Here is a 14,242-nt window from a genome sequence, read left to right as displayed (position 1 = left end):
TTGAACTAAATATTATTATTTGATTATTATTCCGATTGACATTTTGATCTGTCTGATTAATTGATTAATTTTCATGAGCAACTCAAATTAATTTCCTCAATCATGAAATCAATTGAAATGATAATCATTAGTTTCATCAATTGTTGATTCATATTTCGATTAATCAGAAATCAGTTGATATGAATGTAATTGAATGATTCTGATTACTTGATGATTAATTGATTCAGTTTGTTAACCATATTTCAAAAATGTCTCCCATTGAATATTTAACACCCAATGATAAATTACAACTCATGGTTGATAATGATGATGATGATAATAAGGAAGAAGTGAAAAAAAAAGTTCTGAAAATATGAATACAATCATGTAGATAAATCTGTTCCTAATGAATAATGAATTTTGAGTATGAATCATTTTCCATCATCATGTTTAATTATTATATAAATGACGAAATTGATTTAACTATTTTCCTCCTTTGGTAATTAATTTCTGTCCACTGGTCATCAGGAGGTCGATATTTTATTTTCCCCTCCGGTGAATTGTATATTCAAAAGGTTGACCCATTGACCGATAACAATTATCAATATCGATGCCAAACCAAACATCGGATCAGCGGGGAGATTAAGTTAAGCTCAAATTCTGGAAGATTGATAATCACAGGTAAGAATTTAATGTCCATTCAAGAAACTTTATTATTCTTTCAACTCTCTCTTTCTCTCTCGGAACTTTTCCCCTGTAAATGTTCAGTGTAATTCATCTTGAATGTGTTACATGAGCTTGTTATTTATTACCCACCTTGGGAGCTTTTTTATATCATTCTATCCAACATTCATCTTGCCAATTTTCATGTGCAACATGATGATAATATTATTATCTTTCGCAATGGACTTGGAATTGTTTTTGTTAGAACTTTTTTTCATATATTTTTCTCTCTGAATTTGCTATCTTATGGTTACATTGTTGTTTCTCTCGGTGTTGGTGCTTATGTTTTGGTTTAGTAGATTCTATGAATTCTCCTTTGGTTATCTATCTAAATCTGTGAATTATCATGAACAGGAATACAAGAAGAATTGTAGAAGAGGAAAACAACTAGAAAAGTTAAGAGACTGGAATGAATAATATGATTCTATGGAAGATGAAGAAGAAGAGAGGGGAAGAGGAGAGGTTGGGTGATAGTCGATGGGGAGGATAATAGTTAAAGCCATGGAATGAGAATCCAGTGGAATAGCATGTCAAGTAAATGGGGTGTGAATAGTAGCTCACAGGGTGGATTCTGAAAAAAGATGAACGTTCACTATGAGAATAAAAAGGTAAATGAGGAAACAGATGATAAGAAACAGGGTGGAAAGTGGATGAAGACCAGTAAGAGAACCGGAGATATGGTTCAGAATTCATTGTTGATTCCATGATGATAACAGTTCGAAGAAAATGTTAAGCCCGAAGGAAAGAAAGAGAGAAAAAGAATGAGAATGAAATTTATCATCTTTATCATTCTCAAGCATCTTCACCATCATAATCATCATGTTCCTCCTCTTTCAACATTTATCACCAGTATTTCTTTGGATTAATGATAAAAAAGAGAGAGAGAGAGAGAGAGAGAGAGAGACAAAACCTCTCATTTCTAATGAACTTTTTATTTTCATCTCTCAGAACCTCACAGTAACGTAGCACCAAAAATCACCGATCGCCGGATACGTTTAGCTGCTCAAATAGGAGACACAGTAACTTTACCTTGTTCTGGTCAAGGGTCACCTGTACCAAGTATCACATGGTTTAAACGTGGACCCACTGACCCATATCATTTGGTACAACAACATTCACCACAATCGCCTTCACTTACTAATGTAAATACAAGATTATCATCATCATTAGAATCAGACAATTCTGTAACTAACCGGGTAATTGAGGTCAACGGTATTCTAACCTTCAGACCAGTACGATTATCTGATTCGGGTAAATATATTTGTACAGTTAACAATTCAATCGGACGAGATCAAATCGAAACTGAATTAGATGTGACAGGTAATTGTTTTCCTTTTCCATCTTTGTCCTTTCAAACGACAATTCATTGACCACTGACCACTGGATTAGTAGAAAGAGCAATTTTAGTGACCAATACAATTTACAATGTGACCAAACACCTTCACAATTGAATCATAAAATCATTTATCCACTTGACCAATTTCATTGATAATACACACATATGATAATATCTTGAATACCCTCTTCCTCCTCTCTCAATCATACTGGACACTTAACTTATCAGTAAAGTTGATTCAGTCTCTAATGATCCATGATAATCATATGAATTGAGTTACCATGAAATCAGATTGAACTTTTTTTCACAGATAACAAGGTTTTTGATATTAACTCAATCAATTGAGTAACAGAAAAGTAAACAAGTTGGTCAAGTTGTTGGTCAAGAAGGTTAAGTGGACGAAAGAAAAAGTTTTTTAAAAAATTTTTGTTTTTCTTTTCTTTTCGTTACGATTTTCATTTTTATTATTATTAGAACCATTGAAGGTCAGTTTATCTCCTAAAGTTGTTGTGGCCATCGAAGGGCAGGAAATGGTTTCTTTTAATTGTAGTATTTCTGGCTCACCAATTCGTAAAATTTTCTGGCGTAAAGATGGTGGACCTTTACCTTTGATGGCTCGATACCATTCAAGTGAACATGGATTGACCATTGTCCATATCAAACGGGAAGATCGTGGCATGTACTCTTGTTGTGTTGCTAATGATCATAATTCAATCTGTGACTGGTCAAGTTTAACTCTTGCCGATGATCCGCCCAAGCTTATTGAGCTTTTCCAAGAATCAATTCTAATCGAACCTGGTTCACGTCTTTCATTAAAATGCTCAGCTTCCGGTTCACCTTTACCTCAAATAACTTGGACACTGGATGGTTATCCGATTGGTGAACAGTTAAGAGTCCGAGTGGGTGATTATGTGACCACCGAGGGGACAGTTAATAGTTTTGTAAATATAACCTCAATTACGATTGACGAGGGTGGTCTGTATACGTGCCTTGCGACCAATGGTATTGGTTCAACTGCCACCCATTCGGGTCGGGTCAATGTTCTTGGTCGTCCTTCTGTAAAACCGATGGGAAATGTGACCATTGTCGCTGGATCAACGTTCACAATCCCGTGTCCCTATTCAGGTCATCCAATTGAGACCATCTCATGGTATCGACGAGATTCAAGGTTACCAGAAAATCATCGTCATATCGTCCTACCAAATGGTACTCTTATTATCCGTGGAGTTGAAAGGTCACACGACCAGGGACTTTATCGGTGTTTAGTGACCAACAAAGAGGGTGAATCTGGTGCATCATCAGTGTTTATTCAGGTCATTGTAGCTCCATTAATATCAATCGACTCAGCGCCCAACATTAGGGAGGGAATGAGGAACATGTTAACCTGTAATGTACTTGATGGTGATCCACCTTTCACCTTTATGTGGACCAAAGATGGACAACCAATTGACCATCACAGTCAAAATCAGAATCTAAATATATCATCAATCAATGAATACTCATCAACCCTTTTCATTTCAAAAGTTACATTCAAGGATAACGGTAACTACACTTGTATCATATCAAATTTAGCTGCTTCAGCTAATGCAACAATTAACATGCTGGTAAAAGGTAAGATTAATGACCAATGGTCAAACTTTTAAATGATAAAAATTTCTTTTGAAATCATGAGAATTCAAAATGTTCACTGGAGTAAAATCAATCCATCATTAGGAGTTTTTTTGTTATCTTTAATAATCCATTGATTGGTTGTCTTTTTTTGGTCATCCTGTAAGGAAAATGTCCAGTATATATCATGTTCTCGAGGCGAAGTATCCAATTGCAATTGAATGTCCAATTTTCGTTGAATACAACCAAATGAATCAAATGCAATTAAAACTTGATTGCTTTCATTTATTCTTAATTGTTTGTTCAACTCATCTGAGGTTGATAGTTTCAAGTTATGATTGTGATTAATGATTAATGAAATGAGCTGTAATAATGACGATCATCTCAAGAAGATCATGACGATCATGATGATGACAGAATCCAAAAGGTCTTCAGTTATAGTTGAACAATTTTTAAGCTTGAAAGTTGAGATTCATTGATAAGAGGAAAGAAACAACAACAGCAATTGATTGACGGTAAACATGTTGATGTCACATGGATTTAGAGCTAAATGTTGATTGGTAATCATATTTTTGAATGACAAAAGGAAGAGAATGAGAGAGCGAGAGAGCGAGAGAGATGATGATGATGATGATGATAGAGCATTTGAAGCCATTAGGAAAAAAATGGATAAAAATGATGATGAAGAGAAGATAAAAAAGCAATGAAATAGAATATTGAGTTAATATGAGAAAGATGAAGATGAAGATGAGGGAAAGATGACGAAGAATGTTGCAGATGACAGAGAGGAAAGAGACAGGGAGGAAGATAATGATGATGAGAATGGAAGAAAAAGAAATTAATATAAGTGGTTGCATCTCCTGACAGGCTCACCCAATTCTCTCTCACTCTTACTCTATTTTTCTCTTTTATTCTGACTGAAAGTTCTGTTGAAGTTGTGGAAGTTATTTCATCTCTAACTTTCTCTCTGTCTCCCTTTCTCCTCCTCTTGTCTCACTTGAGCTCACCTCAATCATCATGAATCATTCCAGGGAAATGATTCCAAATCTTTCATTTCCGATTTTATTTCTTGGGTTCAAGCAAAACAGCAGCAAATAATATCACAAGGAGGAAGATGATGATGAGGCTAAAGGCAAAGGATGCTGATGATAAGGTGAAAGATGAAATCAAAGCAACAGAAAAAAAAACTTCTTCCAATAGGAAAACTATTATCAGTTGTAGTTACAAGATGAAAGGGAGAGGGACAAAAAGATGAAGAGAAATAAAAGAAGAGGGAGAGAGAGAGCAAGGAGAAGATGATGAAAAGGTGATGAAAAGACGATGAGAAACAATGGAATTGAATATCATGAGAAAATTTCTCTTCATCTCAATACTTTTCTTGAGATGACAAAATTTTCTCATCAATGATTCTTAACGTAACATAGTAACTCTTTTCATCCACCACCCACTCCCGCAACTCTCTTTTCAAACGCCTCTCTCATTCTCGTTCTTTGCCATTCATCAATTTTCAATTTTATCTTCTCTTTCATTCGCATCTTCATTCTTATCTTTCAAATTTTTTCGCTCTTTTGCTTTTATTTTCTTTCATTTTCATTGCTTTCGCTTTTCATGAATTCCTTGTATCATGTCAACTTCAGATGACTATTCTTATATTTTATATCTTTCTATTTTCTCATCTTTCATCATCATCATATTATCAAAGATCAGGGTGAAAAGGGAATAAGAGAGAAAGGAGAGAATAACAAATTCGAAATTTTTGAGCCTGTGAATATATAGCAGTTCGAATTTGGTCTTTCAAGTGATGAGAGAAAATTTTCGCAAGAGAAAAGAAGTAGAAAAGATTTTCAACCGAACTTATGTAGTAAAATTCTGAACTCAAGTGAACGTAAAAATCGTTAAGCTTCAGGGTTACACTAGAGAAGAAAAAAGAAAAATTCTTGGAATAGAAAATACTTGTGAATTGTGAATTGAAATTGACATTATTTTCTGTCTGAATTTTATATTATCATGAAGGAAATAGACTGAAATTTGAATGGAAGATAAAGAGAAAAAAATATGGATAAATTTTTGACTTATCATCATGAGAGAAAAAGATGAAAAATTCAAGGCAGAACTTTTTTTTTTCTCTCTCCATGTTCAAATTCAGATGGATGAAGATGTGAAACTGACACCGAGGGTCTGACCTTATAACCGAAAGAGAGATGATTGTGAAAGAAGGTAAAGAAAGAGGAGCAAAGACAGAGGATTCTGTTCATTCTGATGATGATGATGATGATGATGAAAATACTCAACTGAATGGGAGGCAGTTTGATCCACCCTGTTGTCGAAAGATGGACTGAAATGGTAAAAAGATGAAGCTTTGGGTTATTTTCAAACCATTAGGTTGATTCAATGGTAAACAATTCAAGTTACTCGAGTTTCAATAACCCTTGGTAGCAAAATGATCACATTATCATCATCATTTCATAGCATCTTTCACAATGATTATTATTATCATCATCATCATCATCTCCCTCTATCTAGATTATCTGCATCTTTATCATCATCATGGAAGCAAAAAGTTTATCCTCTCTCACTTGCTCTTCCTCTATCTCTCAGCTAAGATAAATGTATGAACACTTTCTGAATGAATTCCATGAGAAAGAAAAAGAAATCATTTTCAACTCAGTCAACCATTGAAATCGATTCATGGTTTTTACATGATAATCATTATCATCTTTATCTGAATCATTATCATGATAATACTGATAAATTTTCAAAAAAAAAGGATTCCAGATGATATTCATTTTGTTTCAACATTCATGATAAATTTTCATGATAATGTTACCATGTAAATGTCTACAAATTCAATATTATCATGAAACTTTTATTCAAATGATTTATGTCCAGTTGAATCTATTTGTGAGTATTATTAATATAAACAAATTAATTTTCTCAATACAACTAATCAGTTTTTGATTGTTCTGAGAGGAAAAGTTTTAAATTGTTTACCATTAATCAAGAAAATTGAAATTACCAATACAATTAATTAGTAACAATTAGTAACTTTCCTTTGTAATGAACAGTCAGTTTTCATAGGAAATTAAATTAATCTGATCAAATCTGAAACTTAATGAACAATTAAAATTTGTATTAATATGATTTCCTTGAAAAGGGAAGCCGATAATTAATATTATTAATAGTGTTTTTATTTATTTTCATTTGGAACTTTTTTTCATGATAATTGACCAATGAACTTATCATGTTACTCAGTGGGTGATGATGGTCATCGATATAAGCGATTATAAATCTCTAGGTTGAGATTAGATTGAAATTTAATGAGCCAGTGAATTTTTTACAATAATAAAATATAAAACTGACCATCACTCAGTTCTGATTCAGAAAGCATGATGATTTTCATCATGCAACAGATTCAGGTAACACCTTTTCAGTTTTAATTTAATGAACATTCAAGTTAATGGTGTAAACAGACAAAGGAGGTGGAAAAATATTATTACATTTATGACCAGTGAGTGTGTGTATTGATACTGACCAGGTATTCACTGACCATTGAGTAAACCATTCATTATGATAATGAATCATTTATCGTTACCAATGGACCAGAATTTGTTGTTTGTTTGCTTCCGGGACTTTTTTCATCTTTAATGTTCAGTTACTTCAAATTTCCAACACCAAACTTACCCATATCAAGGTGTATCAAAGGTGTTGGGAGTTTGATATCAATTCCACCCTGACATTGGTGTTTTCAGATGAAAATGATAACAAAAATCCCTCTAATTATGGTCAATCTCATCTCACAAAGTTCTGGAAACAAAGTTAACCTACTCTTTCAACTTTCACTTTTTTATCATGATGATTGATGGTGTAAATTCAATGTTTCCTTGAGTTATCACTTGAATTTACATGATGAAAATGATGAGCAGATGAATTGATTGAAATATTTTCTAATCTTTGACATGTAAAATTATCTGTATATTTGTCATGTTAACATGTTTCCAGCTAATCGATACTAACGATTAGTGGCAAAAAAGTTCAGAAACTTTGTTCTAAACATTCAGATTCTGTGTCGAGATCATGTAAATTGTTTATGTTCGTGCCGACATTTTTTCGATGATATAAGAAAACGAAAACTATTGAACAAGTTCATTGAAAGAGAGAGAGAGGGAGAGAGAGAGCATAGAACTTCAGGTTGAATCGAAATCGATAAATGAACAAGGTTCATGTGATTAAAGATTCCATCCAAAGATTCTGATATAATAGAAAAAGACAAAGTGACAAGAAAAATATGATATGTCATCATGAGAACAGTAAACAACTTAAAGTGGACAATTTTGGACTCGAAAAAAAAGTTCGAAAAATATTAGTCATCATTATCAATTGAGAAACAATTTTGAAACATTCTGAGCAACATAACAGGTAACAGAAGTAAAAAAACATTCGATGTTCATTTGATGAACAATATTATCTCTTATAATGATCATCAAAGTTTAACCAACACAAAAGGATAGAAAACATTTAAGAAGAAGATCGAACAACAACAAAAAAAAAGTTTCGAAATTGAATTGAACTTATTTTTCTTTTCATTCTTTTCCTTGATGAACTTGGATGAAGATGATAATGATGACAAAGATACAGAACTTTTTCATCATTTTCATCAGTAAATCTTCCTCCCACTCCTTCAATCGACTTTGAAATATTCTCCCCTGTAATCGTAGTAATATGTTCACATGATAAACAATAAATTGGTTCCATGTCAATGTTAACTGTTCATCTTGACATCGGAATAGGAAGTTAGAAAAGTTTCACTCCCAATCCACCCAAATTCACCCTCATTCTGAACACTTTCAAATCTTAAGGTCTTAACCTTAACTTGAGAAACTTTATCATTCTCATGGTGGGTGTTGAACATAATAATGATAATAACAATTGAAATGAATCATTTGAACAAATGACATTACATCACAATATGTATCAAAATATATATAAGATTCTGGGAATGAAACTTGAAACTTTCAAGATATGAGAAAAAGGAAATGAACAGAGAGAGAGAGAGAGAGAGAGAGAGAGAGAGAAATGAAAAAAATTCCGAATTCAATTTTTACTAAATTCTGAACTCACAACTTTCATCTATTTGGTATTATCTCTCGTTTTTATCATCATCTTTTTCATTAAAAAATATTATATTGATAGATTGTTATTATCAGCATCATGATGATCATCATGAAATAATAACAATAATTGAACAGGAGTTGAAAAACTTAGATGATGATGATGATAAGCTACGATGTTGACATTCAATTTAATTTAATGTTATAATTTCATGATGATGATAATGATGATTAAGATAAATGATGATGAGAGAAAGTTATTGGTAGAATAGTTTTTTTATTTTTCTTTTTTCATTCTATCAAAGTTTCAATCGAAAACCTTTTCTCTTGTAGAACTTTTCTATGTTCAGATGATTCTTTTTCGTTTTTCGTATTATATATATTATATATAACTTGATATTCTTTGATGATAATTTATCCTGATTATCATTAGTTAACTAATATTATTTGTTTCTAATCCATTAACTTAGATTGTTCATATTCATGGTTACATGTAACTAACAGATTAATATACTAACACTTAATAATAACTTTACTTTTTTGTTTTCACCATTTTGTCATTTAATGGATTAGATATAATCTCCTTTTAATCTGGTTCATTGATTGTAATCATGATCATGATTATTATGGGTTCAGAGTAATAATAACAATGTTGATTATCATGATTATGATGGTTATGATTTGCTTGACTCACCCTAAAGGTAAGCTAATGATGATAATCAATGTTAATATATCACCATTAACGATGGATTAAGATTCCAAATGATTTCATTGGAACCATGGATTGCAGATATTACCACCCTGAAGTTGAAATTGAGAAGATGAACTTTTATATTTATGGTTCGAGGATGTGTTGAGATAAATTTGAAAAGTTCTGTCAATCAAATTTGATGAGTTTTCAAGTGTTGGTAAAGTTCAGAGTCTCTTCAAAGCCAAGTATCATAAAGATGAATATCTGATATTCATCTTCATGATTGACTCTGAATTCAAGGGATTGTTATTATCTAATAATTGAAACACTTAAAGATATTGAAAAAAAAATCTCATGGAAAGTTTGTTTTAATTTGGAAAACTTTGCTTATTAAAATAGTTGCTAATGTGATATTATTCATGATGAATTTTCATGGGAAAGGAAAAAAGTTTTCTCCATCATGAAGTGAAAAAATCGAAAGTCATTTTTTTTCACCCTTTCAGTTTCTTCATCTTCGATATTATCTAATATAACCCCGAGAAAGAAGAGGAAAAAAAAAGTTTCATTCAGAGGTTTAAGTCTTGGAACTGAACTTTTTTTCATCATCATTATCATGTATCTGATCAGAGTTATCCTGATTATCACCAATTGCTGGTTAACTTTATAACGATTATTATTTTTTTTTCTTATGCTCACCAATGATAATCACTTACTCTCTCACTCACTTACACTTTAACCAACAGCAATCATGGTAACCACCTTAATCATCAGATTAAATATGCTATCAATGAACAATCAATATCATGAAAATGTTTTCACCATGATGAAGATTCAGTTTCTCAGCTGGGAGTGAAATCAATCCTAAGAATCATCAAGAGGTAAAAATAATGAGAAAAAAAATCTGTTCCAATTCATGATGATGATCATCTTGATAGTGATGAAAATGATGGTGATAATCATCAGCAATTAGTTAATAACATATTACAATCAATCTGATATATAATAACAATCAATGACAGAGATAAATTGATTTTAAATGATTAGCTTCAACATGGCAAATAAATTAATGATGGTTAATCATTTGTTAATCAAAAGGTTTCCCAATTATTCAGGAATCTCAATTCATGATTGAACTTTTTTTCCATGATAATAATAAGTATCACGAGTAAACAATCAGTGATCAAATGTTTGATTAACAATTGAACACGATTGATTAACCATCTCACTCTCGAGGTTCACACAATTTGTTTATCTTATCCTTTGATTGTCACCAATCAATTTATCATGATAACCATTAACATTCAACCTTATTATCAATCTGATTAACCAGCAATCAAAGTGTTTACTTAACACATACAATTAGTCGGTTAACAATAGATTATCATCCAATTAATTGTTCATGTTTGTCCATGATAAAGCTCAATAGTTTTCCATGTAAAATCATCTAATTGTTTATCTCAACATGAAAATAATTATGATTACGATTAAATGTCAATTAAAAAATCAAATCAGATGACAAAACGATCATCATGAGCTTCACAACTCCAACAATTGAAATTAACTCCTGGATAAAGTTGTTCATTTGAATTGATTTTCTCACCACAAGTTTGAGTTACATATTGATCACTCATCTTTGTCATGCAAATATTTATCGGATTATCATGATAATAGCGATGAACATGAAACCCTAAAGTTCAAATTACATGAAACTTACACCAGAGAAATTCAGTCGAATTGAACAAGAGAAAAGTTCTTAATGAACTCTCATGATTTGGTAGAAATTCATTTTCTTTTCTTCATCTCTAACTTTTTCTCGTTCTCTTTTTCTTTTCAGTTCCCCCAAAATGGACTCTAGCACCAAGCGATGCTGACGCTATTGTCGGTGATGATGTTATCTTGGATTGTCAAGCCTCAGGGTATCCACAGCCAAGAATCTGGTGGGAGCACTCAAATAGCCTTTCATCATCATCTTCATCGCCCTTACATTATCAACCAGTTATATCCAATTCTCATATCCATGCCCTTGAAAACGGAAGTCTAATTATCAAGGAAATTATCAAATCCGATGAAGGTTATTATCTTTGCCAGGCAACCAACGGAATTGGTTCAGACATTAGCAAAGTGATCAAAATCTCAGTTCATGGTAATTATCATCGAACCCTTTACAATATTATTATTCATTGATAGTGAATAATTGATCATGATAATGATGATGATGATTAATCAATGAAACTTTGTAACAACAATCAAACTTGATAATCTAAAGGTTGATTTACCTTTTAACACCAACTACGAAAGTTATTTAATGCTCCTTTGAGCAGATAATCTTGTGATTGATTAACAACACCCAGAATTCATACCCTGATCATCAAGTAAATTGTCTTGTTGATCAACAGCCACTTAACCACCCACTTCCCTCCCTGTAATGTAAATTTCCTCCTCAATCTTGAATCTAAATTTTGAGAACTTTTTTTCACTCCTTCTTCTTAATCTCTAATCTTCCCATGAATAATCATCATGTTGTCATTGCTGAAATTTCACAAATTGTTGACTAATTTAAAATCTAACCTTGATGATGATCATGTCATCATGATTATCAACATCATCTCCATCAGGCTATCAGATTATTATTATCAGCAACAGAATTTTAAATCACATCTCTTTCTTAACTTGCAGAAAAAAAATACATTTCAGATTATCATCCATCTTCATTTGATACTCAGCATGTTTGATGCAATTACATTTCATGACATGATGTCTGAACTTTTGATTTCCATGGATTTTATCATGAAAAAACATTACCCAAAGCAAAATGTTCACTGGATTTTTCTGTTCTCAGAATAAAAAAGTTCTGAGTCCAATCTTGTAACAATGAATTCAGGAAACAAACAGCAAATCAAATTGAATCATGAACTTTATTTACTGTTACTCAATAAGCTAATATGTAATAGCTACAAGTAGACAAAAGGTATAAGGAAGTGAAAACTTTTCCAGAGGAGGATTTTTCCTCCTTCTCTGTGGTTTTCAAATTAACTTCATCCCATTGAGCTTTTTTTTTACACACTACGATATATATCTACTTTCCACCTCTACTACTACAACTACCCACTCTTCATCCCCACTCCTCCTCCTTCATCTTAATTCCTGATGAATAACTTTGTATCTGAACAGTTGATGAAACTCAATCAACTTTCATTCAGCCTTCAAATAGAGGAAATAATTTCATTGAACATTTGAGATTCCGTTTCACAATCTCATTAATTTCATGGCGATAATCAAATATCATTAGATGTGTAAAAGTTTTAATTAGAAACAGTTGAGTTAATTAGTTAATTGTTACATATTAACAATTGTCAACAACATATGTTTTTCCATCATCATCTTTGAGATGGAAAAGAAAATATTTTTGTCTCTCTTTTGTAACTGAGTATCATGATGATAATGATGATGATGATGGAAAGTTCAGTAAACAGGGAAGGAAGAAAAAAAGTTCCAATCGATTTCCATGGTAAATTTAACATTGATTGAACATAGACTGACCATAGGGAGAGAGAAGAGAGAGAGAGAGAGAGAGAGAGAGTAACAGATTCAATATAATATTTCACTCTAATGTGTTAATGTGTCCAGTCAACAATCATCATGACCTTCCGAATCAATCTGATTCTCTTGAACTTTTTTTCCAAATAACATGAAACAAAAACATGATGATGAGTAAAAGATAACAATCAATATCTTGTATCAATATAAAATCAATAGAAAACATTTTGTGGATGAAAATTTTCATGAAACATTTAGGAGATTTGATCAGTTTCATTTTTGAAACTTTACACCAAACTAAAAACCTTAAATTATGATTCAATGTATCAAAGTGGATTATTATTTGATTTAATTGTTTAATCCACTAATTGTTATGCTAATCAGTTTTAATCAGAAAATAGTTTTTACTCTTCTCATGTTCATTAACTGAAAATGAAACAATATCACATGAAAGAGGTGGAAAAGTTGTGAAAAATTTTAGATTTCATTGAATTGGAAATGAATTCAGAGGAAACATTTTGTCAGAATAACAGATTATTATTTTATTTATCATCATGAAACAATATAAACATGATGAAAATGATGATGAGGAAATGAGAGTGAGAGTGAGAGAGAGAGAGAAAGGTTCAGATGAGTGTTTGGTGGTGGATGAAATGATGATGATGATGATGATCAGAACTTTTCTGTGAAGCAGCTTGCAAACTGAATTGAACCATGAGCATCATGATGATGATGAAGATGAAGATGAAAAAAATAGGTTGACACAAAACTGTTTACTTCCTTGCTTAGTGTTTATTAAAATTATTTCCCTTTCATTGTTATTATTATTTTATCCTCATCACTTGTGTGTCTCTCTCTTTATATTGAGTTTTATCACCATAAGTTCAGGATTCATGATGAAAAAACAATCACATCAAACGTTAATATAACTTTAAATTTCATCATCTGTTGCAAATAATGATGATAATAATTGAACAGAAAAACATATTACTATTAATAGTTGATAATATCGAGTGAGTTGTTGATTCATGATGATAATTCATCAGAATGCTCAGAATTTTGATGTGATTCCATAATCACATCTTCTATGGGTCTATTTATATTCTAAGGTGTCAGAATTTTTCATCTTTTTGATAAACAATTTTTTCTTGTAAACTGATTATTCAAATTCGAGTTTGTAACTGATTTGGAAAATAATTCTTACATGTGATCTATTTTTCTTTTCTCAAATTCGACACTGAATTTTCTGAATCATTCTCT

The 14,242-nt window shown here is 31.6% G+C and overlaps 1 protein-coding gene across 2 annotated transcripts in view; it reads left to right on the top strand.

Annotated features, from left to right (window-relative positions):
- Positions 1 to 14,242, top strand: part of LOC128391586 (cell adhesion molecule DSCAM-like) — a 47,995-nt gene that overhangs the window by 26,045 nt on the left and 7,708 nt on the right. For both annotated transcript variants that reach the window (XM_053351497.1, XM_053351498.1), the window contains exons 4-7: positions 508 to 660; positions 1,651 to 2,022; positions 2,513 to 3,649; positions 11,280 to 11,588. In XM_053351497.1, coding sequence (XP_053207472.1) covers positions 508 to 660; positions 1,651 to 2,022; positions 2,513 to 3,649; positions 11,280 to 11,588 — 1,971 coding nt within the window. The remainder of the gene's footprint in view (positions 1 to 507; positions 661 to 1,650; positions 2,023 to 2,512; positions 3,650 to 11,279; positions 11,589 to 14,242) is intronic.

The sequence above is a fragment of the Panonychus citri genome, unplaced genomic scaffold, assembly GCF_014898815.1.
Source record: "Panonychus citri isolate SS breed McGregor unplaced genomic scaffold, ASM1489881v1 Contig00134, whole genome shotgun sequence".
In the NCBI taxonomy this organism is placed as follows: domain Eukaryota; kingdom Metazoa; phylum Arthropoda; class Arachnida; order Trombidiformes; family Tetranychidae; genus Panonychus; species Panonychus citri.
Note: the sequence above shows the minus strand (reverse complement) of the source record. Positions and strands in the feature narration are given on the sequence as shown.